Source organism: Fonsecaea monophora, assembly GCF_001642475.1.
Source record: "Fonsecaea monophora strain CBS 269.37 chromosome Unknown Scaff118, whole genome shotgun sequence".
NCBI lineage: Eukaryota > Fungi > Ascomycota > Eurotiomycetes > Chaetothyriales > Herpotrichiellaceae > Fonsecaea > Fonsecaea monophora.
The window spans coordinates 46690-74075 of NW_019174049.1; the positions used below are offsets into that span (position 1 = coordinate 46690).

At 52.1% G+C, this 27386-nt stretch overlaps 12 protein-coding genes across 12 annotated transcripts; 7 read left to right on the forward strand and 5 right to left on the reverse strand.

Moving 5' to 3' along the window:
- Positions 1–319: 319 nt before the first annotated feature.
- Positions 320–982, forward strand: AYO21_10380 (hypothetical protein; the record flags this gene model as incomplete). Its single annotated transcript, XM_022660301.1, has 1 exon — positions 320–982. One exon carries the CDS (start codon positions 320–322, stop codon positions 980–982), a length of 663 nt encoding a protein of 220 aa, XP_022507382.1.
- A 486-nt stretch (positions 983–1468) lies between these two features.
- AYO21_10381 (hypothetical protein) lies at positions 1469–2553 on the forward strand (the record flags this gene model as incomplete). Its single annotated transcript, XM_022660302.1, has 2 exons — positions 1469–1672; positions 1771–2553. 2 exons carry the CDS (start codon positions 1469–1471, stop codon positions 2551–2553), a joined length of 987 nt encoding a protein of 328 aa, XP_022507383.1.
- Positions 2554–4677: 2124 nt separating this feature from the next.
- AYO21_10382 (hypothetical protein) lies at positions 4678–5954 on the forward strand (the record flags this gene model as incomplete). The annotated part of the gene is made up of 3 exons (XM_022660303.1): positions 4678–5001; positions 5086–5518; positions 5611–5954. 3 exons carry the CDS (start codon positions 4678–4680, stop codon positions 5952–5954), a joined length of 1101 nt encoding a protein of 366 aa, XP_022507384.1.
- A 414-nt stretch (positions 5955–6368) lies between these two features.
- AYO21_10383 (hypothetical protein) lies at positions 6369–8546 on the reverse strand (the record flags this gene model as incomplete). The annotated part of the gene is made up of 3 exons (XM_022660304.1): positions 6369–7582; positions 7668–8270; positions 8327–8546. The coding sequence occupies 3 exons, from the start codon at positions 8544–8546 to the stop codon at positions 6369–6371; spliced, it is 2037 nt and encodes a 678-aa protein (XP_022507385.1).
- A 1636-nt stretch (positions 8547–10182) lies between these two features.
- On the forward strand, positions 10183–11001 carry AYO21_10384 (hypothetical protein; the record flags this gene model as incomplete). Its single annotated transcript, XM_022660305.1, has 2 exons — positions 10183–10376; positions 10467–11001. 2 exons carry the CDS (start codon positions 10183–10185, stop codon positions 10999–11001), a joined length of 729 nt encoding a protein of 242 aa, XP_022507386.1.
- A 516-nt stretch (positions 11002–11517) lies between these two features.
- On the reverse strand, positions 11518–13100 carry AYO21_10385 (hypothetical protein; the record flags this gene model as incomplete). Its single annotated transcript, XM_022660306.1, has 2 exons — positions 11518–12929; positions 12998–13100. The coding sequence occupies 2 exons, from the start codon at positions 13098–13100 to the stop codon at positions 11518–11520; spliced, it is 1515 nt and encodes a 504-aa protein (XP_022507387.1).
- A 546-nt stretch (positions 13101–13646) lies between these two features.
- On the reverse strand, positions 13647–15543 carry AYO21_10386 (hypothetical protein; the record flags this gene model as incomplete). Its single annotated transcript, XM_022660307.1, has 3 exons — positions 13647–14689; positions 14745–14770; positions 14861–15543. 3 exons carry the CDS (start codon positions 15541–15543, stop codon positions 13647–13649), a joined length of 1752 nt encoding a protein of 583 aa, XP_022507388.1.
- A 744-nt stretch (positions 15544–16287) lies between these two features.
- On the forward strand, positions 16288–17967 carry AYO21_10387 (hypothetical protein; the record flags this gene model as incomplete). The annotated part of the gene is made up of 1 exon (XM_022660308.1): positions 16288–17967. The coding sequence occupies one exon, from the start codon at positions 16288–16290 to the stop codon at positions 17965–17967; it is 1680 nt and encodes a 559-aa protein (XP_022507389.1).
- Positions 17968–18171: 204 nt separating this feature from the next.
- On the reverse strand, positions 18172–19029 carry AYO21_10388 (urease accessory protein UreG; the record flags this gene model as incomplete). Its single annotated transcript, XM_022660309.1, has 1 exon — positions 18172–19029. The coding sequence occupies one exon, from the start codon at positions 19027–19029 to the stop codon at positions 18172–18174; it is 858 nt and encodes a 285-aa protein (XP_022507390.1).
- A 1086-nt stretch (positions 19030–20115) lies between these two features.
- On the reverse strand, positions 20116–20871 carry AYO21_10389 (hypothetical protein; the record flags this gene model as incomplete). Its single annotated transcript, XM_022660310.1, has 1 exon — positions 20116–20871. The coding sequence occupies one exon, from the start codon at positions 20869–20871 to the stop codon at positions 20116–20118; it is 756 nt and encodes a 251-aa protein (XP_022507391.1).
- Positions 20872–21481: 610 nt separating this feature from the next.
- Positions 21482–23539, forward strand: AYO21_10390 (hypothetical protein; the record flags this gene model as incomplete). Its single annotated transcript, XM_022660311.1, has 4 exons — positions 21482–21700; positions 21758–21838; positions 21894–22160; positions 22208–23539. 4 exons carry the CDS (start codon positions 21482–21484, stop codon positions 23537–23539), a joined length of 1899 nt encoding a protein of 632 aa, XP_022507392.1.
- A 2351-nt stretch (positions 23540–25890) lies between these two features.
- Positions 25891–26897, forward strand: AYO21_10391 (trihydroxynaphthalene reductase; the record flags this gene model as incomplete). The annotated part of the gene is made up of 2 exons (XM_022660312.1): positions 25891–25999; positions 26161–26897. The coding sequence occupies 2 exons, from the start codon at positions 25891–25893 to the stop codon at positions 26895–26897; spliced, it is 846 nt and encodes a 281-aa protein (XP_022507393.1).
- Positions 26898–27386: the final 489 nt, after the last annotated feature.

The following is a 27386-nucleotide window of genomic DNA, read 5'->3' on the forward strand; positions in this document are numbered from 1 at the left end:
CAGCTATAGTATCTGAGCCATGTCACAAAACCCTTTCTGTTACATAGTAGAGTATATAATGACATGTGCATATATGCGAGGTACATTCGGAAAACTTACTTTAATCGGGCAAAAAGGAGCCTCATCCAGAGTTGATGACTCAAATGGTTGGACCTAGATTGTAGTCACCATCTGTACCAGAGAGGCTCTTTTACAAAGTGATCTAGAAGTGCCACTCGCTCAACTTCCTCCCACCCGGCAGCAGCTCGATCAGCCTCGCCTGCGGGCCTCAATCAGACAGTCAAAGCTCGTACCTAGCGACTCTGGCAGAGCAAATACAATGTCTCACGTCGCTCACGCCGTCGAGACCTCAAAGACATGGACCCGAGATGGATTCATGATATCGACGGATCCATCATTGATCCCTATTGACGCACTTAACCAGGCGTTCGCCTCGGAGGACATGTATTGGGCCTCACCTCTTCCCGAACCAGTTATGCGGGATATGCTGGATAACTCGCTCTGCTTTGGCCTTTACTCACCTACACCTACACCACCTGCGCCTGTGCGCGCGGACCCGGGTCAAAAAGGCACTGATCCGACGTCCTCCGATCCTGCGGCAACGTTACATGAGATCGCGACACATGTCAAATCGGACGCGGACAGCGTTGCCGCCGCCAATACTGCGGCATCGGGGACGATAAGAGAGGAAGAAGGACCTTCGCTGATTGGCTTTGCCCGTTGCATCACCGATCGTGTCACTCTGCTCTATCTAACAGATGTATACGTCCGACCCGAGTGGCAAGGCCAGGGCTTGGGGAAGTGGCTCATCAGCTGCGTTCAGGAAGTCGTTGAGGACATGCCCTATTTGAGACGGAGCCTGTGCATCATCGGCCACGGGAAGGAGAGAAGTATGGAGTTTTACGGCAAGTTGATGAAGATGACTCCGGTCCAGGAGCCTGTAGCTGTTCTCAACTGGAAGGGCCCGGGGAATGTGTTCTGAGACGCGTCGAATACCTTGGAACCAAAAAAAACCAACAAAAATACACACCAGTGAATCCCAATGTCATTCACTCTGTCTGTTCAATCACATACTTTTGAGCTAATGTCCGTGCATGTTAGGGCGATGACTACTAACACACTTGTTACTGAGCCGCGAATGTCCCGTCGCAATTGTCACTCTAGGTATGGGTGAGAGTTCTCTTCTTTCTTCACACTCCGGTATGGTCAATATCAAAATTGTCACAATGTCCCTGCGCTGCCTGGTAGAACGCAGTGTTGTTTTCTGCCAACAACTCAAGATCAGTCTCTCTTCGCCCGTCCTGCTTCACCGAGCGAGTGAATATGGTGAGTGAATCGATTTCAGATCTGTTGCCTTCGAGTTTGTTTTTAAGTAGTCGCGTGTGCGTCTGCCTCTTATGGAAGGAATGGAAAAACCTCACTTGAGTCTCTGTCAGGAGTGAGTCTCGTCAGCCATACAACACTCAAGATGAGCTTCAAAGCTGTCCTAGGTGCGATACCAGCTCTTTTCTTTCTACTTCTTTCCAACCTGAGCCTCAGCGTCGCAGCTCCTCCGGTTCTCGCTTACCCGCCGAATGCTCCCCCCGGGGCGAGACAAAATGTGACGCAGGCGTTCAAAGATGCCATGACGCTTGCGAGGATTGTCGCCATAACAGCCACGGACTGTGACCCAGTAAGTTGTGATGACAGAAGGACGCGACATCAGCCTTTTCCCCCACGGATCCCGATCCCTCGGTTTGCTTGACTTTGGGCTGATTTGTCTTATGGCAGGCATTTCTGCGGTATTTCCAGCCACAGGATTACACGTTTGTGCAGCGCATTTTTAGAACCATCAGCAACGTCGACCTGTTCATGGATATCACCCCACAAGACGTCCCGCAACTGCTCGCCCAGTCCAACTTGCCCTCGTCGTGGAATCCGGACTTCGTCGCCCTGTGCATCGCCTACGGGGACAACCCGTTCAACCCGGCCGACCTGGATCACTCGTGCGCTGGCGGCGACAACGCATACACGGTCTACGACACGAGCCCGACTGCGCGCTTCTCGGGCCTGGTCTCGCTATGCCCGGGCTCGCCTATGTTTGTGTGGCGCCTGTCGATCAGAGACACGATCAGCCCGCCGGTGTGGGGCCGCGTCGGCGGCGTCGCGACGGGGGAGCCCCTGCCGGGTTTCGGGTGCGACGGGCTCGGCGACCGCGACACGGCGTACATGAAGGTGATTGGGTCGACGGTGCTGCACGAGCTGCTGCACTGGCCGTGGATGTTCCTCAGCGTGCCGGACTACACGACCCTGGTCCCGGACCACGACCACCGCATCACCGACTACACGGGGCCCTGGGTCGAGGGCGCCTACGGGCCCTACAACGCCATGCGCATCAACCAGCTCCCGCCCGACCCCCGCACCGGCATGTCCCAGTCCATCCAGAACGCGGACAATTACGTCTCCTACGCCCTCTCGCGCTTCTGGTCCTTTCGCTGCGACAAGACCTTTGGGCCCGCCCTGTCCGCAGATGATAATTACAATGTCGCAGATAGGCAGAGGGGGCGGGGATGAGATGATCCACAATCTGGAGGGATCGACGACGGTTGTGGCGGAAGCGGAGGCGGAGGCGGAGGCGGAAGTGGATAGACATCTCCAGACCAGGACAGCGAAGTAGTTGATTCGTGATTCTGCAAGGCACGAAAGCGCGCACGCAGGAGAGAAACAGGCAAGTCTGTTCCCCAGAGGGAATTGGGGTGAATGGGAAAACAGTATCGTGCAAAACCTAGCATACCTACCTAGCTAGGTATTTGGGTGTCGATGGGGATGATGACCGAATTTGTTGAACAAGGGGCCACCAAGGGGGCATGTCTCTTCACGCCATCGTCGCCGCCACAAGACCGAGCCAATGAAATGAACTTGCCCCAGGTGTATTTATCGAAGAAAGGACTAATGTTTCTTCTTCTTCTTTCCTTACACGAAAATTGCGTGGCGCGTAGAGTGTCTTTCCTTGTACGTGATCGTCTTTGTGTAGTTGTACATGTTTGTGTGTAGAGATAGATGTTAGATGTAAGAACGGCGTTATTGTCTGTCTGTGTCTCTATATTTTACATGCCACATGTCACATGTACTTCGCAGTGACTGACCAAGAGACCGATAACCCCTGCGTGGTGGCCAATAGGAGGGAGGGATGGAGTCCGTGGTCATTGCGAGACAGTACATAGAGTCTGTCCACACTGTTCACGAATGCCATTTCCTGACCAAAAGGGAATTTTTGTCGGCGAGGCTGAACATGCGGGGGGCGCTTCTCGCCCTTTTCCAGATTCGTTCTAGAAAAACATTCCTCCCACTTGCGGGTGGTTCTGTTTGGTCAATTGCATGCTCCTCTTTCGATCTCCGGACAAGCTCAATAGTCTTCTACAGCCCAAGTAAATTATGCTGAGGAGTCTCGGATGCGCAAATGCTTCGTCACTGTTCCCGGCAGCGTCTTGTGGTTGCTCGTGGCGATCCCTGGGCTTCCGGAGATGATCCAGCATTCTACCATGTAGTGGGCCAACCCTGACTATCAGTGATAGGTGAACTCTGTAGAATGATATAACTTGAAGAGACCTGTGCATCAACACAGCAATCATGACTCGAGGGAGAAGTGCACTGGCTCATTCTCTCCACCACGGAGGACGATGACTGATCCCAAAAGGTTCTCGTCTCTACTTGGGCTCTGCGTTGACGCTTCGCTTGAGCAGGCCTCTTATGCATTACTTGTGCCAAGTTGCCTTATGGACCAAGCCAGGAACCGTGTGGCTGTCGAGCATCGGCAATAGCCATGGCCTGTATCGGTGGTCGCACACTGCTTTCTGAGAATATGGGCACCTCAAGGCAGGTGATCGAGGGGGAGAAACATCTCTGCGCCCATCAGAACGAGTTCTGATTCTTGCCTCGCGCTTATGAAGTAGTTCACATCATCCTTGGCCTTCAGGCGATTATCTCCCTCCTCTTCTTGCTTATTTTCAGCGTAGAGAAACCTCCATATTCAGTCATGGGGCCGCACGGAGTAATAAGCGTTGATGGGCTAACCTTGACGAGGTGTATCTTCACCGAAGGAGGTCCACGAGGCGATAGGAAGCTGGGAAGCATAAGGGGTGCGAGAGCTGAAGGAGAATTGCCCGTTTTTGATCCTCCTCTTCCCCGCCTCGCTTGTTCTCGCCGTAAGTCTTGTGGGTCGTCGAATCCCCCTCCACTATTTTTGATGGAGATTTTACAGGATGTGGCGACACGGCCCCAATGGTCCACGTCAGGGCAATTTCTTCCGACCGTAGGAGAGGGTCTAGGTCGCAGTCTGATCGGGGCAAGGATGTGCAGGGGAGGACACGGGCAGACTATGGAGAACAACGTTCCAGGTCAGTAAAAGATCGCCAATGACCCTTGCTCACCGCCCACGACAATTTTCGCCAAAATCGTCCATGTCAACAGAGAAAATCTCCCTCAGGGGTAATACAGGCTGATGCACTGTGTTTAGATCTTGTCATATCCTACTCATAGTACATTGGTGGAGGGAACGAGCGGGTGAGAGATAGAGGCGGTGTTTGTGCCTGCCCAGTTGGTTATTTGCAAGTCACTCTCACCTTCTTTTGCCTTTCAATCTTCCCCCTTTTTCAGCATTTCTTCCTCCAATCCAGAGACACGACAACCGCTGTCAAAATGTCTTCGCCAAAGCTCAAAGTCGCAATCGCGGGTTTGGGCCGCATGGGATCTCGTCACGCTCTTCATTTCCACACCATGACCCCTCGTGCAGAGTTGATCGCGGTCTCATCGCCGGACGCTAAAGAGTTGGCCTGGGCCACCCGAAACCTGGAAGGCGTGCGGACATACCTGGACTACGACCAGATGTTGAGGGAAGAGAAGGAGTTGCAGGCTGTGGTCATCGCCTCGGCGACCGTCGTTCACGCTGAGCAGGCCATCAAAGCCATCAAAAGGGGCCTTCACGTCCTGTGTGAGAAACCTCTCAGCACAAATCCAGAAGTTGTACGTGGCAATAGTCTCCCCTTTCCTGTCGTATCACGGTGTCCTCTTACGTGCGTGCTGATACCCTTGCCACGATAGTCACAGACAGTTGTCACTGCATACCGGGCGGCGAAGACGACCTATTCCAAACAAAAGGTCATCTGTGGCTTCTCCCGCCGCTTCGATGCATCCTACAGAGATGCCCACCAGAAAATGCGATCGGGTTTGATTGGACGCCCGGCTGTCTTTCGCTCGCAGACCTGCGACAAGCTCGATCCGTCCGGGTTCTTTGTGCAGTACGCACAGTTCTCTGGTGGTATTTTCGTGGATTGCTCCATCCATGACATTGACCTAGCTCTGTGGTTCTTCGGTGAAGACTCGATTGTCAAGTCCGTCAGTGCAATTGGTATCACGGCCGTCTCTCCCGAACTGCGGAAACACAACGATCGTGACAATGCGTTGGGGATCGTGGAATTCTACGGAGGCAAAATTGCTCAGTTGTACTGCAGTAGAATGATGGCTGCTGGACAAGAAGACAGTAGGCCGTAGCCCAATCTTTCCAAGCTCCCGCGCCCGAGATCACTTTGTTCATTTCGGGATATCATCTAACACGTGTGTGTGTGTGACCAGGCACCGAGATCACCGGCACCGAGGGGAAACTCGCCGTCAACACGCAACCCATGTCCAATCTCGTCAACATCTACGAATCCTCGGGCATCCGCCGTGAGATTCCACCTCACTATTACGGCCGATTTAGGGAGGCCTTCATCACCGAAGCAAACGAGTTTACTGCCTGCTGCCTCGACGACACCGAGCCTCCATTCAGGCTCGAAGGGGCTGTGGCGGCGGTCAAGATCGGCTGTGCTCTACAAGAGAGTCTCATCACCGGGAAGAAGATCGAGTTTGATGAGATCGGTCGGCGGGTAGACAGTGGCGCAGAGAACGAGACAGCACTCTTGACCGCGAGGTTGTGAAGTTGAGGGCGTTTTCGAATGCGCCGCACAACTTGGAGTCCGGGTACAGGTACATAGACTGGAGGGGCTCATTTTACCGACCAAAGCCGGAATCGATTAATAGAAGAGTATAAAGCGAGGCGGGAGGACTAGGTAGATGGCTCCTCTCGATAGCGACGGCATAATACACACGTTTGTCTATATTAGTATCACGCTCGCAAAACTTTTTTGACAGTAGGGTTCATTTTCAATCACATTGTGGAGAGGAAAACTTGAGGAGGTCATGACATTCATCGCTTGATGGCCAGATAGACAACACAACACGCTCGTCGCTTGCACTCAGATGTTGGACGGTAAATATCTGCATATGTTCTTTCGTTCCCCACCCAAAGGAGTCTATGCACAGTAGTGTTACAAAGAGTTTTGTTTCTTTTTTCAGTCGTATCTCCCCTCTGGGAAGCGGCCGCGGATGTAGCCGAAGCCTTCCTTCTCCTCGATGACGTCGAGGTCGCGCACGAAGGTGGTGTCATGGTGGCCCGGGTCGGCGGGATTGGGACGCACGCCGTAGGCGAGGCGGTAGTCGTGGCCGAGGCGGTCGGCCATCTCGTCGAGGGTGAGCAGGCAGCCGTCCTGGCCGACCTTCTTGATGACCGGGTAGAGCAGGTGGGCGGCGGTCATGAAGCTGGGCTCGAGGATGATGGCCTTGCCGGAGAACCAGACGACGCCGACGAGCAGGACGAGCTGCACGACGGGGATCCCCGCCAGGATGGCCCCCGCGTTCTTCCACTTGACTTGGACAACCTGCGCGGGCCGCGGGCTGAACCGGCCCGTCAAGATCTGCCGTGGCGCGCTCTCGTCCATGGCCGACAGGGCGCCGACGGTGAACTTCATCACCAGCTCCGCGATGCTCTCGGCCGTGGCGTTGCCCGCCGGGTTGAAGGGCGTGTCTCCGTCGAACCGGAAGAACTGGAGGTCGTCGTCCACCGTTTCGACACCGGTCCAGCCGATTGATCCCGCGAGGTAGAAGGCCTGGTCGTCGGGCATTGTGAGCCGCTCCGGTTGGTCGAAGCCACTTCCCTCGATGCCTTCCACCTCCCCCACCGTATTGTTGCACGCCCACATGCGAGGAACTGGCACCGTGTCGTTGTCGGCCGATTGGAGCGCGAGAATCTGGCTGCAGCGCGGACCGCAGCCGACATTTTGACTGCTGGAATTGCCCATCCAGGTCGTGAACGCGGTTGCCACGTCTGTCACCGAGTCGAAGAACACGTTGCCCTGGTCATCCTGCCAAGCGACATCGTAAAGCTCGCTTGCGTTGTCCGTGTTGAACCCGGCGTAGCCGCCGAGAAGGACCGTATATTCCACACAATGTGCCTGACTGGTCACGGTCCTGGTGGAAATGCTGGATGCCTTCCCGTCGGGGCCGATGTCCAAGAACCGGTACCACCACAAGTCCCTGTCTACGTTTGTGAAGACACACGAGGACGAGCCGTCATAGCTGTCGAGTGTAGACGTGATCTCTTTAAAATTCTGACCTACTTGACCCCAGAGATTCGCGGCGGCCTTTTGGTATTCCGGCAGGTAGTCCCTGCCGTTGTCGGGCTGTTCTCGGCTCGAAATATATTGAAGGTCGGCCACGCTGATGTTGCCTGTGGAAATGTCAGTATGAGGAATGGGCCGAAATCATCAAGCCTTTAGGGCTGGTTGAAGCAGTGCAATCCGCTACAAACTTACCAGGGGCTGAAAACACAAAGTCTTCCGATACATCGATGGAATACGTCAAACCGAGAAGTGCGGCAAAAGTGTTGAAGGCCACAAAAATGAGTATCCAAATGGCAGCAACCACTTGAGCTTTGCTCGGATACCACGTGCCCCGACGCCGACCTTTCCACATTATGCGCAGTGCACTTCGGTAACTGTCGCAACCAAGCACATCCTCAAAGTCCTGGATGGTTCGATACTGCGAGGCCAGGAATCTCCAGCGCATCATCTCGGCGTACTGTTTGAATTGTGCAGCAAAGGCCAGACCGAGCACAATGGACAGTCCGGTGATCATGGCGTTGTAGACGTACTTCTGCGTCTGAGAGAGTCCGGTTTTGATTGTGGAAAAGCCGTACATGGTACCTGCGAGAGCGCCACAAATTCCAGCTGTCCAAAACCACATCATCAAGCAGTCGAGAAGTACTCTGCGCGTCTGTCGGCGAGGGTCAAAGTATCTGACAGTGTCGGTGTTTGTTGGCACATCCCGGAGATGTTTCTCGTTGAGCTTGTGTTCCCAGGGCGATGATGCGGTTGGGCGTATGGTGAATCCGGAGCCGGTTCTGTTGTAGCTTTGGCCTTGGAATTCGTGTCAATAAGCATTGAATGGTGGGACCTTGCGTTTCGGGCCATACCTGTCACTCCGGGCCGGACATGGAAATAGTCTGGGTTGTCAGGTTTCATGCGGTCGTTGAGTGAGTCGTCGCTATACCCCGGCTGACTCCATTCCTGAGCATGTCCTTTCATGTTCTTCAGGGGAACATCACCAGCACCAGCTGCACCTTCGACTGAGTCATCCGCCAAATGCTCTCGGCTCGTGTCGCGATGGGTTAAACGAGAGTAGTGAGAAGTCATATTGACAGCAAAAATGAGTGTTATATCAGAACGGAAATACCGCCGCGGCGAGCAGTCCACCACAAAGACGGTAGAGCCCGCGAAATGTCAGACATGGCGATGGCTTGACTTTTGAAGAGGTGGGAGACTTTAAAATAACCATTGAGATCCCAATGTTGGCTAGAACGGTGGCTAGACGTTTGGGGCCAAAAGTCTAAAATCGCCGCCAGCAGGCCAGAGAGTTAGTAGGCACTATCCACTCTGGTAAGCTAGGGTTTGGAGTTGATTGGAGCGAAATGATCTAGGATTGCGCCAAAGGGCTTGTGCGAAGGCCAAATGCGGCCGCGACTGGATCGATTGACGGAGACTCATCATGTGGCCAACCACGGGTGAGGAAGGAGTGCTGAAGGAGTTTAGGCCCAGCGCTGTGGTTGCAATCTCGGCATCTGATCTAGCAAGGGATTAGTAACAGGGTGCCTATTGCTGTTGTGATAGCATTGATGCTTGGAAGCTGTGAAGTGTTTGTATGAGTGATTGAGATTGCCCGTGGCGCGACGGACAAGACGGAGAGATTAGGTAAGTCAATTTTGAGTTGGGAAACGGTGCTGTCAAGGGTCTATGTTGCGTGTAAGACTTTGGGTCAATACTGAGAACACACAAGCTCGAAAGGGACCTAGCACTGGTGGGTGACTGGTGGTACGAGAAGATGATGAATAAGGCACGACGAGGTTGTGTGTGTCAGGCGAAACTGGTCCGTCTGTCGCCTTGTGACGCTAAACCATAAATGGCAATTTTAGCCCCAATTAGTCTAGTGGTCGTTGAGGCCTGGGGTGGCCTTATAGCCTTGGCGGAAGACTTGGCACGAGCCTTGGCAGAGGATATGGCGCAGAAAGTGCTTCAGCTTGTGGAGAAGGCCTTGCTTTGGAGACATTCAGCCCGTCACCCAAACCACCTTTCTCAATCTCCAGCCCCTTGAAGATGCGATTCTATAGTACTTTTGCGCCTTCGCTAAAACATTTTAGACCTTTCGAAGGAACAGGATCGCCACAACATTGATTAATCAACCTCATCCGTAGTCGCCTAGAGGGGGCGGGCCAGCGTTGGCAAGTTTAGCTCCTGCGCCGTCTAGATATCTCGAAACTCCTAGATAGCAGATTTCTGCCCCTACTCAGCCCCCACACACAGAAGAGTATACTCGGTACGTGTCGACGAGGCTAGGACCGTTATTCAGAGGGTCAAGGTTGGGCGGCCTCAAGGCCGTACAATGCCCCTTTTATTGATCATGTGATTGAACATGTACCATATACCGATTCGCATCCAGCTTCTCATCTTTATCATTCACCGCTGGACAGTGGGACAGGATCAACATGAACGTTGGCAACGTCTTTTCGCAGAGTGCTCTTGTAGATTGACTGTCACAAGCACCTAAAAGCCGAGGGTCAACCCGATTGGAAGGCCGTTCGTGGTCACGTGAAAGTGGTACGATGGACTTGATCGTTTGATGACAGGAAGATCTTCATATTAAAGCGCGTATAACCATAAAGGCGGCCAGAGGATGCTTAGGAATGCCTCCTCTCATCCCTTTTTGACCAGTAAATCAAAGACAATTCGACAATTCTAAAGCGCCAAGTATCAACGTTTTCGAACTCTTACTCTAATGCCGCACGACGCACACGGACACCGTGACTCGTCGCACCACGGTCACCATTCCAACCACACGGACATTGGGACGACCATCGACAATATCATATCGAATCTCAGCGAGATCGCCATCATGGAAGAGACCGAGCCCAATGGCAAGGAGAGATATGTGTTGCAGGACCGAGACCGTGACGAGGACGAAGATGACGAGTAAGTGAAAACAAACCCTGTTCAACTAATACTCAGCTACACACCATCACTCTCCGCTACAAACATATATTAATGATGGCACGGGAAAAGCTACGTGTGGGCTCCTACCAACAAACCGACCGTTAAACCCTTTGATGGGGACCTCAGACGCCAGTATCTGGCCTACATCGACAAGATCAACTCCAGCAGATGCGGCCCTGGAGATCTCGACGAATTCGTCAAGCACGGCGTGGTCCACAACGACTCGGCACCCATGGAGGTCGATGAATACGCGAGGCTCATAGGGGACAGCAAGAGAGACCTCCCCGGGCTGCACTTTGCGGTGGACATGCTCGTCGCGGAGAACTTGAAGACCACCACCACCACCACCAGCGTTTCATCTCCCTCTGACCCTGGTGGCGACAAACACGATGGCTCGATCGCCGCCAGGATCAAGTTGACCTACAAGCCCACGCCGACCACGCAGGACACGTTTTACGAGCACGTCTTCTACGCCCTCGAACAAGGCAAGATCTCCAGGGTTTGGAGTCTGTTGGACGGGGCGGGGCTGAAGTGGAAGGAGAAGAGGGACCAAGAACAACTCGACGAGGTTTCTGGACAGAAGAAAGAGGGTTTAAACAAGTAAATTGAGTCACTCGGATCGTTTCTAACCATGACTGCCACTCGTTACGTTCTTACCGAGTTACTCACCCGTGTAACGAATATGAGGATAGCAAGGAAGGACGCACCGGTGCGGCTATGGGATGGGAAATTTTTGATTGGATTGGGAAGGAACGACCAGCTAGCTAGCTAGCTCTCTTCCACACGACGTCAAGATTGGGACGACCGATAGATAAATGACATTATCTTCAAACAAACGTTGATTGTATCACTACTACTACTCAGTAGTACTTAGTAGTTTTGTGCATTGAACTTGTTGGCAAGGTAAGTACTTAGTAAGTTATTCTGTACAGAGGCCCGGATTCGGACTAGCTCATTTTCGGATTTACCCATTTAGGATAAATGGGTGGCGCATTTACTATGGAAAATGAAACGGCCCTTCTCACAAAGGTCGGCTTGTTGGCAACCAAACAACTCTTACATGTGCTATCAACGCGTCAAAGTGAAACAAGTTGAAGAACTTCGATTAACGTGTTAGATACTAGGAGTTCTCTCTTATGCTCATGTCGGTCACGGACTTTCCAAGATTTGCGTCTGATGGATTACTATCAGGCAGATGAACTCCCTTTCCCAAAAGGTTTGTTTCAAGCACGCTGTGATTATTTTCAATGGCAAACCTCAGAGCTTTGACACCACAGTTGGCGGCATTGAGATCCAGTCCATGTTCCCAGAGGCAATCCAACACTTCGATGTAACGCGACATTGTCTCATGGTCGCTGCAGCTTGCCTTGGCTGCGAGCAGGAAGTGACCGGCAGCCAAGGCATGACCGTACTCGTCAATGGTAGTCACTCTTGTAAGCAACGTGCGAAGCACGCTTGCCCTTCCATTTACGCAGGCTGCCCGCACAGCATCAAGGTCACTCTGAAGACCGTGCCGCGCTCCATGGTCGAGCAGTACCTTGACCACTTCGAATTGTCCACGGGCTGCCGCAAGAGACAGGTGCGATCTCCCTCCCTCTGTCTCATTCACATCGTAGCCCATCTCTACAACGATCGGAATCAGCTCCGGAACGTCGTATACCACAGCAAGATGCACGACGAGGTGCTGCACGGAACCTTTGGTGTTCCGAGGTACTGTTCGTAAGAAAAGACGGATGATTTCGATACTACTTGTGTCATCAGTTTGGCCTACCGCGAGCTTCCGCACGATCGACCAAAGAAGTCTATCACAGTCTGCTGCATCGAGTTTGAGGCCATACTGGGGCTCAAGTAGCAGCGTAACCATTCTGACGTCACCCGATAGACAAGGTTGTTCGATGAGCATTCGCTCGTATTTTGGTGAACAATGTGCATGATTATGTGGGGCGTTGACATCCGCACCGTGGTCCAGGAGATACTGGACCATGTCGTACCAATGACTAGTCACGGCAAAGCGTAGGGGATCGGCACATATATTCTTCCGAACGCTCATATCAGGCAGTTGTTCCACAAGAGTTTTGATGGTGGCAGTGTCTTTCATGGAAATTGCCGTCACGATAGCCCAAGAGAGGGAGTCGATCTGCCGCGGACTTCGGGTGAGACGAGCCAGCGGCACGCACAGTGGGATCTTGTCACCGGCCAGGAAATCGAGAACTCCAAGCGCGACCATGGATGCAGCCTGAGATGCGCGACCTCCTGGCTCTAGTCGTATTGTGCCATTGACTGTGTGGACATATCTTGCTTGGCAACTGTCGGGGATATGGAATGTGGGTGTCGATAATAGGATTTTAACAGCATCTTTTAGGTGTGCAATAAGGGCGGTTCTCGGTTGTCGGGCACATATCTGTCCCTTCAATAATCGGTATAAGTGCTGGAGGCCCATTCTTAGTGTTATTCGATCCGTATCCTCGTCCATGCTGGTGTGAATGTTGCCAAAATCAAAGTATTGAGCCTGAATTTCACGATCGAAGAGACCTGCCAGAAACAGTGTCATTGGGCACATTCCATTGAGATGAATTGACGGACTTCCCGAGACGACCTACGGTTGACACATCGAAGACGTAGTCCTTCTTTCCATGATGAGTTGTCTGCGACCAGCCCAATAATCATAGAGTGTACCTCGGGTGGCAAGATGCCGAACGACATGGCAGCCGAGTCTAGCTGATCCAGACCATAAATTGAGTGTATGCAGAATGTATTTGCCAGGTTGGAAAGAAATTAAGAGAAAAGGCATAAAAGAAAGATCACATTACTCTGGGTTTTTGTCGGTGGCCATTTGTAACAACGTACTAGTAGTAGTTGAAGAATCCAACTCCGACTTCGCAAGTGCAACTGTGAAAGGAAGGCAAGAATGAAATCATATTGCCGAATGACAGTCTAACCATTTTAGGTTAGGCTATAAAATCAGCCTTGTAGACTCACGAGGCTTCCACAGGAGTACCAAAGACTACTAATTCCCAACCCTCGGCTGTTGTCGGCAGATTGTACTTATTCCTCGTAAATAGTAATATCAGATAGTGTAGTACTACGATCCGTCAAAGGATCATGAACCAGATATGCATGCAGCCGCTGAGAATCTCTCGCCAGATAGTATTAATATTTCCTACGGCCCAGCGCGAGGCTCTGGGATAGAGTGTCAGCCTGAGTATTATGGCCCGGGGTCCTTCAACAAACGGTGACTATCGCAGAAATTTACGTCTGCAGCTGCTGATAAAACGCCGCCGAATTGATAAATGCACATCGTTCCAAAAGCCGAGGCTCCACTGCAGCTTCACCATTTGACGACAATTGCGCTTGTCCAGCACGAGGACCGCCAATGACTCTAATGCTCGCACCTGTCACATTCTGACTCGGCACTGCAGCCTGGGTCTTGTTAAAGGCTTGAGTCCAGCCGAAGAGAGTGATAGCAGAATCGCCACTCGGATTCCCTGTTGCGGCAAAATGAGCCCAACTACCCGACATCCTGGTTGCAGTCACGTTCGCCGCGGCCGTAGTTCCAAAACCGACGTTGGGTTGGTTAAAGACGAAAGGTACATCGGAAAAATGAATGACTCCTTCGAAGCTCGCATTGAAAAGTTGCAGCACGCTGCTCAATGAAGTCGTGTTGAGCACATACAGGTAGCTTGTGCTGCCAAACCGAGTAACGTGGTGAGATATATCAATCGATGGACAAGCAAAATTGATGTCGCGGTAGATCTGAGATGCTTGCAGGAAATAAGGTGAGATCTGGGTGGCTTGGGCGACCGCAATGAAGTCGCTGATTGGGTACATTGAGATCAGCGTTGATAGCGTAGTTGAGTTGAGATGCGGATACGATGAATTCAGAAAAGCCTGTGCAGCAGATGACCCATTTAGTGTTGGAGGCACGAAGATGCTGCCATCATTTTCATTCCAGCCAGCAATAATGGAGATGTTTTTGTGAAACCGACCTGTGCGGATTAAATTCGAGGGAGCGGCCGGTATATAGCTTCCGTCAACAGTCGGGAAGAATAAATCTTGAGATGCACCATTAGCTTCGGTAGCGGTAGTTGAATTCTCAAATAAGAGAACGGCATTCAGGAGCTGGACCATGGATATCTCTCGGAGACAGTCCAAGACTAGACTGCTATTTGTCCCTGTACAGCCTGCCAATTGAGCCACCGCCGCAGTGTTCGTGGAGGTCGCATTTCCACTGACACCAGGATCGCTCGCTGCGGCCCCAGACTGCATGATAGCACGCCGAAAGGGAGCAGTGCCTGTTGGTAATGTCGGAATTAGCATCTCAATCGGCAGCTGGCCGCCAATTCTTACCGTTCCCGCCAAAGGACGTCATATGCCTATTGCACGTTAGTTTCGACAAGCTAAGAGATATAACTCTCCGGGTATAGTTCTGTCAAGGGTAGGCATCGTTCGCTGGGGATACTTACAAGCCCACGCTTACGCCGCCGTCACTTTCGCCAAATATTGTGACATTCTTTGGATTTCCTCCAAATGTTGCGATATTGGACTGGATCCACTGCAGTGCCAGCCGCTGGTCGAGCAAACCAGCATTCAGCGACCCTTCCGTCCTAAGCGCGGGATTGTTGGCGAATCCAAAGATATTGACACGGTAGTTCATCGACGCATATATCACCGGCGTGCCCTTGGTAGCAGCACCTGTCACGAGCGCTGTAGGGTTGTATAACGAGTAGTTGTATGAACCTTCTTCATCACCTTGGCCAGATATCCAGACCATTACAGGAAGATTTGCATCTTGCTTTGTTCCAGCAGGTCTCACAATCTCAAGGTTCAGACAATCCTCCGAGACATTGAAAACGCCAGGATTCTGGCTGATGGCACCCAGGAAAGACAAGATCGTGTTCTGCGGACAAGCAGCGCCTGCAGCTGTGGCCTGGATGGTGGTACCTGTGGAATAGGTGAAGGCTTTGGGTGGCTTGAAGCGGTTGGCGCCAGATGTGTCCTGCCCAAAGTTGATGCCCTGAAACTGTTCGGTCCCTGCGAAGGTGAAACCTACATAGGTAAGATTGTGGGCATTGTCGCGCACCGTGACTGTGGATTGAGCAGCGATAATTGAAACATAGAATACAAAGAGAAGCATAGGTAGCAACATTTTTCTCGTGAATCGCGAGTGTTCGGTAACGGAATTTCAGCTTCAATCCAGGACACCTGGCAGAGGACCAGCTTTTATCCCCGAGTAGAGAGCTAGAGCTTCATTTGCAGCCGCTGACGTGTGCGGACTCGTCAGCCTTTCGTGTGAGAACTTTTATGGCGGTTCAGTCAAGGCACAGACAAGTGAGGCTGACCACCTCGCGCTGTATGGCGACAGCTCTGTGGTCTGAGAAGCCTAATAGCGGACCTAAGGGGCCTGAGCTTTGGAGGGGATGCTTCGTGGCTCGGAGTTGTTGGAAGGCCGCATATTGACGGAGAGGGATGGGAGCTTCCCAGGTCTGGGGCAACATGCTCAAACAAGATTTCGAATCAACGCAGACGACGGCCTCTCAATTGACTCGAGAGGAGAAATCCTTGGTCAAGCTTGTTCAGAAGCTAAGGCGTGAAAAGGTGGGGTTAGGTAGCTGGCCTTATTACCTAGGGGATGAGGGGAGTCAGATCCACAGTCTGAGTGCACGCAGGATAATACGTGTATGCACAGGAGCAACACGTTGAGGGCTTCCGTTGGTGCTCTGTACCGTGGGAGGAGGTGGGTGGGAGGAACAGTGGTCACCAAATGACCTCAGTTGGCGGTGTGGAGCTCGGTCCAACTTCGGGTAGTAGAGGCCTGAAATTTTTGACCATCTTTTTCGATTGAGCGCCATAGCACTGTAAAGCGTCTAACTCACAAGATAATTTTGGAACAATGGAGAGCCTCGTTGAGAATGGCGACGGTCAACTCACCATCCAAAATCTTCCACCTCCCACCAAACGAAAACCTACGAGCACAGGGCCTTTGACCACCGAAGACAAGGAAAATCAGAAACGAGTGGCCGACGCACGCAGGAAATATGGCCGAGGGCGCCCTGTTCGAGTGAACGAGGTCAAGGATAAGAAATTACGGGCGAACCTGAAAAGAATCGAGACCAAATACCGTACTGCAGTTTTGAATGCCAAAGATGCGGAGATACTGTACGAGAACGAGGAGGGATTTCTGCAACCAGAGACGGAACTTGAGAAGACATACAAGGTCCGGCAAGAGGAAATCCTAGATGCGGTTGGTCTCCAGCAAGCACACAAGTCCATCGAATTCAGGCTTGATCTGGGGCCATACGTCTCCGACTATACGAGGAACGGGCGCAGTTTGCTCCTCGCGGGCAGAAAAGGCCATATTGCAACCTGCGAATGGCGCGCAGGCAAACCAGGATGCGAGTTACACTTGAACGAGACAGTAAGAGACGCGAAATGGCTACACAACGATCAATATTTCGCTGTGGCGCAGAAAAAACACACTTACATTTACGACCATGCGGGAGTTGAAATCCATTGCCTCAGAAAGTATGTTGAGACCACGCATCTCGAATTCCTCCCATACCATTTCCTCCTTGCCGGCATCGAGAATAGTGGATTCCTTCGATACACGGACACATCGACTGGCCAGATAGTGGCTGAACACCCAACCCGAAAAGGGCCACCGACTGCCCTTGCTCAAAATCCCTACAATGCTATTCTCCATGTCGGTCATCAGAACGGTACAGTCTCACTCTGGTCGCCCAATTCTACGACGCCACTGGTCAAGATCCAATCGAACTCTGGTCCTGTTCGGTCAATAGCAGTCGACCGTTCAGGTAATTACATGTTGTGCGGTGGACAAGATCTGCGCTTGAAACTCTGGGACATTCGGACGTGGAAAGAGATTCATTCTTACACAACGCGACAACCCGCGTCTTCGATAAGTATATCAGACCGCGGCCTTGCAGCTGTAGCAAGTGGTACGGCTGTGACGATCTGGAAAGACCTCCTCACCACCTCACCATCATCCGGACCTCCAAAGGTCCAGTCCCCCTATCTCAATTGGGGCAACGACGGCCACCGTGTCGAAAACGTCCAGTTCTGTCCATTTGATGACATCCTCGGCATCTCGCACTCGGAAGGGTTTAGCAGCATCATCGTCCCCGGGGCCGGCGAACCCAACTACGACGCCCTCGAGGTCAATCCATACGAGACGCGCAAACAGAGACAAGAAACCGAAGTTAAATCTCTTCTCACCAAACTCCAACCAGAGACTATCGCTCTGGACCCCAATTTCATCGGTACCCTGGACGCACGCAGCGCGGAGCAGCGCAGGCGCGAAAAGGACCTCGACGCGCCCGCGGAGGATCCCCTGGCTAAGTTGAAGGCGAGAGAGAAGAACCGGGCCAGAGGGAAGAATAGTGCACTTAGGAGGTACTTACGGAAGAAAGGTGGGAAGAATATCATCGACGAGAAGCGGATGAGACTGGAGGAGATGAAGAAGGAGAGAGCCGAGAGGGAGAAAGAGAGGCTCAAGCAGGATAAACTCGAGTTGGGGCCGGCGTTGTCGAGATTTGCTAAGAAAGGGGTGTAGGATTGTTACGGTGAATGGTAGCCCAAATCGCACAAACAGACATGATATATGTATGTATGTCTGTCCTCCGCAAAGATCCTCCTTTCCATACTATCCCGCCTAGCAAAGTGCCGCAATGTCCTTTGATTCCTTCCATGCCCGACAGCCCAGCTGTTGTGAATGAACACCGACTCCGAGCATTCATATCCCTATCACTAACGCATGTTACCTTGAACCAGCGAATACACTTGTATACCTGTTCACAGCGGGCTGTTCGCCGCTTCCCCTCGGTACGCCCTTGGCCCACTGCTCTTTGCTTCGCTGATAGCCCGCGGTGCTCTTCCACGCAGACAGGATCAAATCGACCGTCTCGTGGACGCCCACGCCGTTCTTGATGACGGCCCTCACGACGGGTCCGCCCTCACGCATCTTATTCGCCTCCCGCTCCATCAGATCGACGTCCGCGCCCACAGCGTCGGCCAAATCGCATTTGTTGATCACGAGCAGGTCCGAGCCCGTGATGCCCGGGCCACCTTTGCGGGGCACCTTGTCCCCGCCGGCGACGTCGATAACGTAGATGATGAAATCGGCCAGCTCACGCGAGTAGTTTGCCGCGAGGTTGTCGCCGCCGCTCTCGATCAGGAGCAGGTCGGTCTGAAATTTTGCGTGGAGGCCCTCGAGCGCGAGGAGATTGGCCGATATGTCCTCGCGGACGGCGGCGTGCGGACATCCTCCCGTTTCTATTGCCACGATCCTCTCCGGCGTCAACGCGCCGTGCTTCGTCAGGAACTCGGCGTCCTCTCTTGTAAAGATGTCGTTTGTCACGGCCGCGATATTGTATTCCTTCCGGAGGGCTAGACAGAGTTCGAGCATCAGTGCTGTCTTTCCTGACCCGACTGGCCCACCAATCCCGATTGTGAACGCGCGATCGCTAAAGTCGCGGCCCTCCACTATGGGCATTTCGCGGTGCAGATATGAGCCCGGCCCATCGAGGATCTCATGCGTATGGCCATGGTTCGCCCCATTTGTGTGATCGTGGGAGTGAGAGTGAGAAGGCCCGCCGTCGTGAGAGTGGCTAGCCATGTTGGGAACGAGGAAAAGAAGGATTATTGGGAAGACCCCGGCTGTTCTAGCCGACGGCTAGAGAGGTGGTTTTCTCTGAGGTGCGAGGTTAGGATTATATACCGTTATCGCAGATATCGATGCTCGGAGCAACGGACGGGCAAGCGGAATGGATGAATTCAAGTGGCAGTGTAGGTATCGTTGGGAGGATCTCGTCTCGGTTACTAACGCGAGAGGCTCGAGGAGCTCGTGAGGTGGAAATGTGCTGAGTATTGTTCTTTCAAGAAAAGTTGACTGTGCGCGAGGAATACTTCTCTCTGCAGTCAACAAAGGATGAACAAGCTTCAGAGGGGCAACGCAATGGACATGTACCCCGCACAAAAGTGTCCGCAGGCTATCGAGCAGGCTGGGATAACATCAACTTGACAATCCGCACGAATAGATTTGATGATCAATCCGGAAAGAACAGGAGTCAGGGTCGTCATAAGGAAGTACATTTTCATTCATAGCAGCAAGACTTGACCGAAGCATCGTAAAAATGGCGATTGTACATATCGTCCTTTTCAAACTCAAATCTGCACTGAGCGAAACCGAGAGAAAAGAGGTTGGACTTGACAACCGATGCATTGACAGACCATAGTTAACATAAAACAGTTTTGCGATGATATGCTGTCCCTGAAAGACACTTGTATCCACCCAACATCCAACAAGCCATATATTGTCTCCTCATCAGGCGGAGTAGATAACAGCCCGGAAGGTGCTCAGGTTCGTCCAGTCCCACCACTCATTCGCGAAGTCGAAAGACGGGGACTGACCGACTCAAAAGGGAGGATTCACTCATGGGTTTGTCGTCGAGTTCGCTTCGAAGGAGGATCGAGACTATTATGTTGCCACCGATCCAATACACCAAGCATTTGTCAAGAAGAACGGACCCAGATTCGACGATGTCCGGGTAATCGACTATGAAAAGGGTGTGTACTAGGGGATGCTCATGGTTCTCAATAACGGGCTGCCATATAGAGGGATTGGCTGTACAGGGTCTTGACCATTGTATTGGCTCTCGTAAATATGTCCTGCTGGGTTCGGAGCATTCGATCCATTTGTCTATTATGAGACGCTAAAGGACTCGCCACAACCGCATTGCTCAGTGATATTGGGGTTCTTAAAGACGAACCTGGCACTCAGCTTATCTTCCTGCCAGTCCATTTCACTGCCGATGATGCTGAATAGTGCTTTGCTGTCGATTAAGACTTTAACCCCCTCTTGCTCAACAATCTCATCAAAGGCAGCGGGCTTGTCCACATATTCCAGGTGATATGCGAGGCCTGAGCAGCCACGATTCTTGACACCAACCCTGATCATCTTGGGATTGGGTTGATCCAGAAGTTCGCGTAGATGGACAAGCGCATTGGGTGTTATGGTCATGGCGGCCTTCCGAGGCCGTAGTTTACTTCGCCGGGGTTTCGCTGTTTTGGTCTGCTCGGGTTGCGCCGTCTGTACTGGCTTCGGTTTCTGTGCCACTCTTTCTGGTACGCTTATACTTGCAGCTTCCTCTAGTGTGTTCTGCTGTACGGCGTCTCTTTTGTCTTGTCTCTTTTCACTGAGTTGCGGGTTGGGTCCAGCGATCGAGGTGTCAGGGATGTTGGTGTTTCTAGGAGGGAGAGGAAAATCGGCAGGCAGTGTATGGGGTTGATAAGACGGCGCAGTGTATAACTCTCTCTTCGATGATTGTCGAGGGGCTATACTGGAAGAGAAGGTCCTCAACGAATGGTGCGGACATGCTCTCGCGACCGAGGCAATTGCCAGGGCCCGGAAGAAGAGAATGGATGAAGACGTTGCTGGGATAAATTGTGTCGTCGACATTTTAGAGGTCTGTCGTAAGTGCGCCGTTTTTCGGTACTGAGGAGAGGCTCTAGAACTGGAGGAGTATGAGTGTATGTATATCTTGAACATGGAGGCGCAGGTTGGGGAGGCAGTTCCGTCATTCTCTGCATCCCAGTTTGTCAGCCGACTTCGCTCCAGCAACCAGCCAATCGGCGGCGGCTGATTTCAACACGCACGTGACACAGCAACATTAACACGTGACAGCATTTTTTACACGTGACACAGATAATGCAACTTTTTTGGTCTGATATGTTTCTTTATCTGCCTAGTGCTGGACGTAGACGAGGTAGACACATATGGAACGTGATGGCCTGGGCTCAAAACAAGTGCTGTCCGTGAGTGACTTGCTCAGCAGACAAATATCTCTGCACTTCTGACACTGGCATCAGCCAATTGTGTTGTCGCCATCAATCACATTTGCAGGCTAAACAGGTCAACGCCGGCAGTCCAACTTTGCATATTTCGTTCAATTCTGCCGCAGCCTTCGATCATTTCTCTTGCCACCATAGTACCAACTTTCGCCTCAACCAAGGATTATGAGATCGGATTGGCTCCGCAACTAACTCAGCTCCGGACTCCTACCATCGCCATGGAGACTCCCTTGACCCAACAAACGAGGCCAGACTCCTTCGAACCCAAAATCATCCAACTCTACCTCCATCTATTCAATGTTCTCGCAAATGAGGATGGTGATGAGTCGGTGCCATCCGAGGGGTTCTGGCGGGAGTTCTTCCTTCACAAGCCTGACAAGCAGCGTCTCTATGATATTCTCGAGCCCATGACAGCTTTCGACCTTGTCCATATGCAAGTATAGTCAGCTCTCACGCTTGCATCGGCCCCTTTCCCACGTCTAACGGCTATTTAGACGCAGATGAGGGTATTCTTCAAACGTGCCATAATTGAAGCGGGCTCGGGAGATTCCTCCCGGAACGAAAATGCTTTTGACGTACGTTACTCTTGAATTTGCTCCTGATTAACGCATTGAAATTGACATCTTTAAGAACCTGACAGCTTTCCTGTGCGCCGTATTCACGAAAAAGTACACGAACCCCAATACCGATGTGATCGAAGTACTTTCCGGGCTGGACACGATTGATATGTCAATGTCTGATCTCGTCCACATCCTTGAAACAACCATTCGCCAGGCGGACAAGGATTCGTTGCGAAGCAAAGCACTTGATACTGCCCTCGCACTGGTTGCCGGCGGCTTCCACTCAAGTCTGGTCACCTATTTCATGCACCGCGATCTCTTTTCGGCGTTGATGAAGGTAGGCACACTCCCTCTGACCAGAAGTTATTCTCATCTTCAATCCAGTATGTCCACGATATACCCGAATCTCCCACAACCAGCCTCAAAGCATCTATGGTCATTGGCATATTGTCCAGTTACAACAAATTCGAAGCTCAAAACGTGTACCAGAACCGGCTAGAAGACTTCGTCAACGAGGAAGCAATCAGACTTCTGGTTCGCAATTTTGCCATTGCATGTCTAGTCATACGTGACCAGTATGTGTCTGTTCAAGATGATTATCCTGTACCGTGGAGTTTGAATTCGACGCTTGTCATGGTTGGACTTCGGTCGTTGTCAACTGACGCAAAGAAAGCAGCACCTCCATCAGAAGAGGAAGCCAAGGCTATGCTCCTTTCTCTACCCGGGGAAGATGCCGCTTGTATCCTTTCGCTGTACTCTTTCACCCAAGCAAACAAATTATTTGCTGCGAATCTTCTGAATCTACCTGCCGAGAAAGATAAGGAGACACCATTTTCTGCCTTCCTGTCAATGACCTCGTATATCTCACACCATGCCTATCGTGGCCCACGACAGTCAGCATACGCCGTCTTGAGCCTGCTGTCCATCAGGATCATCGTGGAAGACCCTGCACTGGTCAAAAAAATTTGTTCGCTGGATGCAAAAGCGTTATTTCGACTATGTCGTCAAAGGCCACCTCACCTTCCATTGGTCACATCTGCAAGGATCCCTGCGACTGCCATTCTGGATGTATGTACCGATATTCTTAGCCACAACCTAAGAAAGAGACTGGACGTCCGCCTGTACAGCCTTGCGCTGGGCATCATACTACGTATTGTTACCCACCTCGAACAGACCAAGACACGCCTTCAGCATCATTGGGCGTATATTTGGGGCTCGCTCTTGTCACTCATGCGGTTTCTCACGCAGTATGCCGCCGACCTGAAACACCTCAGAGACATTCGGGAAGACTTGTGTGCGACGCTTGCGAGTCTAACTGCATTCTGTTTGGCAAAGGGTGACGGTTTTCTACCTGATCCGGCCAGTTTCGATGACTTTTTCTACAAGCTCATTGAGGGAAACGAAGTTCTGTACAGATTCAAACAGTCATATTGCGATGGGGGTCCCCAGTCCGACACCCTGAAGCGATCGGTCGAGGCCCTGATTAGCGTCTCATCTCATTATCACGAATTATTGAAAGCACAGCATGGCAAGAAGACGCATCAGTCGCCAGCCGCGATTCAGAAGGTCATCAAAGAAGGTTATGAGACGTTGAACCTAGAAGCTGATGAAGGGTTCGGCCGATGGGAGAAGTGGCGTGAAAGCGATTGGAAAGCCGACCTGAAGAAGATGATCAGAGTTGCTGTTGAAGACGCCAGAATCTTTGCGCTGAGGTGACAACCGGACGCAGGATATCGTGGTAAGGCTACTATTAAATGCGTCGGTTGCGAGCATCGTGCCCAACCCGTTGACACGGCTAATTTGAAGGATGTCTCTGGCTTCACACCTGGACTATGCGGAGGAGGAGGTGCTGATGTGCGACGACCCTCTATGACAAGTCCAACCACGCCAGACTAATAAAGTGGGTTCTACCGAGCTACAAGCTCGTGGACAGGGGAATCAACAAGTACGTGTGCGACATGAGATTTATGGGCTGGTGTGGGAAAGGCCGAATGGTGCTCGCTCTGAGCGTCACTAGGTCAAGTCCCTGTCTCAAGTCTCGATATCAGTCCCGGCAGCCTGGCATCTGTGACGGTGTCGAATTTCAATGGCAACAAGACCACAGCGTCGGGGACGGATTGGTACGATATATTGTCAAGAGTGTACATTCCATAGCTATGATGATGTGTCAGTTGTCGTGGAACAAGCTGACACAGACACGGATATTATCACGTGGACCCCACGTGGAATCCATCCCCCTGTACCCTTTATCGAGCACCATGAGTAATTAATTACTAGGTAGCTCATCCTCAATAGTCCCGCTTCCTGTCAAGCCTGTCAACTGCCAACCTCTTAGCGCCGGAGTCCAACAACCCCGCTATCGGAGCCCCTTTTTCTCCCACTGGCGTCCGCCACGAGGCTCCAAACTCACCACCGCCTCAGATAGTCTCATCAACGGACTTTGCGTGGATTTCTGTCCCAAGGTGTACACGTACGTACTCGTACGCACATCCGATCCAAGGAAAATCGAGCGGCGCGCAAAATCAACAGAACGGTATGTGTACGCGGATGAAGCCCGCGGAGGAAAGTTCTACTGCTTGCCAGACGTAGGTAGGTTTCTTATGCAGGACTGGGACAGGAAAGCAGGGCCTGGGGGAGGGGGGAATATTTCGTCTTGGAACAAACCCCAAGCACAAAAATGGGTATTCGATACAGATAATATTATTATCACCCAGGCATGTCCCAAAAATGCATCCAAGAGACGAGACTGGTGCCTTTAGCGTGTAGCCTTACCGAGTCATTCATCTGTCGGTGAGGCGGGTCTAGAAGTGCCTGTAGGACTCAAATCATCAAAAGGAGTAAAGACAAATCTCCGAGATAGTTCTGTTTTCTCACAAAATCTCACTTTAGTACGACAAAACGTTTGGGGTAGCGGTTCGTACAAGAGAAATGATACGCGAAGATCTCTTTACGTGTCTCGCTCTTGTGGCCTCCTCGTGCTCCTCCTTACCAAATATTGGCCCCCCTTTTGGGTGGCCCCTTTGAAGAATCGTGCAAAGCTGCCGACTCGTCAGAAGCCGAAGAGCCAGACCCAGTCCGGGCCCGAGTGTGGGAGTGTGACCGAGGGGGGCTTGGAGGGGGCACCACGCGGGCGGGTGGGAAGGAGTGTGTTTCCTCGCATGTCTCGGGCATTGAGAGTTTTCTGAGGTGCGGATCTAGGGCTCTCACAAAGGTCAGAGTCTCATTCCCGGTTTGGTGTAGGAAGGAAATAAGCAAGACTCCCGAAAGAGACGGTGCGAGCAGGATAATGCTGTCGCGGTAGATGTGAAAGGGAATAGAGAAAAGAAATCATGGCCCCCAATCACTCAATCAAGTCATGTTCAGCGATTATTCGGAACCCGGGGCGGTGAGAAGATCTCACAAGTTCCCAACGTCGACCCCAAGACCGAAAGGGCCACCTAGACATCTGCAGGTGGCTACCAGGTGCACCTTTTCGGGGTGTGATGCCCCCTGTTCATCCTCCCCCCCTGTGGCTATGCGTTAGTGCACAGCGGCCCTAAAGGTAGGCAAGGGACGGTCTCGGTAGGCACAAAGGGAAAACAGCAGGCGGTGGTGGCACCAACTGGACGGTAGTGAGTCGTTAAGATGCCCCTCCTTCCACTAGTTCGCACCTGGAAGATCCCCGTCAACCAGTGACAGCCGCCCCTCAGCGTCGGGCCCCTGGCAATAACTGGGAGACCCTGAACGCCCCTCATTAGTGGCCGCTACGCCAACTAGGCCGATCGCCGTCCCCCACTCAGAGCATTAGCTGCGGCTGATGGACTGTTAAAAATAATATTTCCAATCGAACTTTTTTGGTGGAGGGAGGACGGAGAGGGGGGAGGGGGACACAAACAATCACCACCCCTTATCCTAACACCGTGACCTTTTTTGTTCAATAAAACTCATTTTCCTCGTCTTGACTCCTTTCTTCCTCAAGTGCTGTACATATCCCCCCCTTTTGCTCTCATCTATTGCAACCTTTTGGATACTCCTTTCCTACCCTTTGCTCAATTTCCAACACATCCCTCCACACCGCCTCCTCCAATATGTCTAAACGAAACTCGACCAGACTTGCCAATGGCGCTGCGTCCGCTGCCGACCAGCCTGTCCCTAGCTACCTCCTCACTGGCAAAGTTGCTCTTGTAACTGGATCAGGTACGTCTCAGAAAAGAGAGGGTTGAGTCCCGGTTCGAAGGCCACCAACAGCTTTCCCCTTGGGAAAGAAACGTTCGACCTGGCTCTTCACCGCCTCTTCCCACACCCGAAAAGATGGGAGCGAAAGGAAGACAAAGGCTAACAGATTGGGCACAAAACAGGGCGAGGAATGGGTCGTGAGACTGCTCTCGAACTTGCCCGTCGTGGCGCCGACGTTGTCGTCAATTACGCCAACTCCTCCAAGGCTGCCGACGAGCTGGTCGATGAGATCAAGGCTCTCGGCCGCGACGCCATCGCCGTCAAAGCCAACGTATCCGATGTCTCACAGATTGTCGACATGTTCGAGCAGGCCAAGAAGCACTTTGGCAAGCTGGACATCGTGGTCTCAAACTCGGGTGTCGTTTCCTTCGGTCACTTGAAGGACGTTACCCCAGAAGAATTCGACCGTGTCTTCAACATTAACACCCGAGGCCAATTCTTCGTGGCCCGGGAAGCCTACAAGAACCTCGAGGTCGGTGGCCGTATCATCCTGATGGGTTCCATCACCGGCCAGGCCAAGGGTGTCCCCAAGCACGCCGTTTACTCGGGCTCAAAGGGTGCCATTGAGACCTTTGTCCGCTGCATGGCTATCGACTGCGGTGACAAGAAGATCACCGTCAACGCCGTTGCCCCCGGTGGTATCAAGACCGATATGTACCACGCCGTCTGCAGAGAGTACATTCCCAACGGTATGAACCTGTCGGATGACCAGGTCGACGAGTACGCCGCCACATGGTCGCCCATGAACCGTGTCGGCCAGCCCATTGATGTTGCCCGTGTCACCTGCTTCCTTGCCTCCCAAGACGGCGAGTGGGTGAACGGCAAGGTCATCGGCATTGACGGTGCCGCCTGCATGTAAAGTGCCAGAAACAGCAAAGACAAGAGTTTTGGATCTGACCCAGACATGACATGAGAAGACGGAATGGGTGGAGCAAGAGAGGGAGCAGTACCACAATTATTTTTCCTGCAAGAGAAGCAAGCACGCTGTGAGAGATTAGATGGGAAGGGATCCGACATGTTTTTTCCACCTGGATTGATGATATTTTATGACTCGCAAAGATTTGAATTGGTCAATGTTCAGGGAAAGGAGGGAAAAAGAGAAGGAAGCTTCTTGCGGTCGGATCGTTCTCTGCCAGCCATATATTGGGTATCTATTCATTTCTCATCCTATCTCGGGAATCCACAGCATCTGAACGCGAGCGTCTATTCGGAAAAAGAAAAGTGATGTCGTTGTCCTTGTCATTGTCGTTGTTGTCAGGCGCAGGAGTTTTACAACCTACAGAAGACAGTGCTTTCCATAGCTTTAGCTTGGTAGCTTGGACACCCAGTATTCCTAGTATTCCTAGTA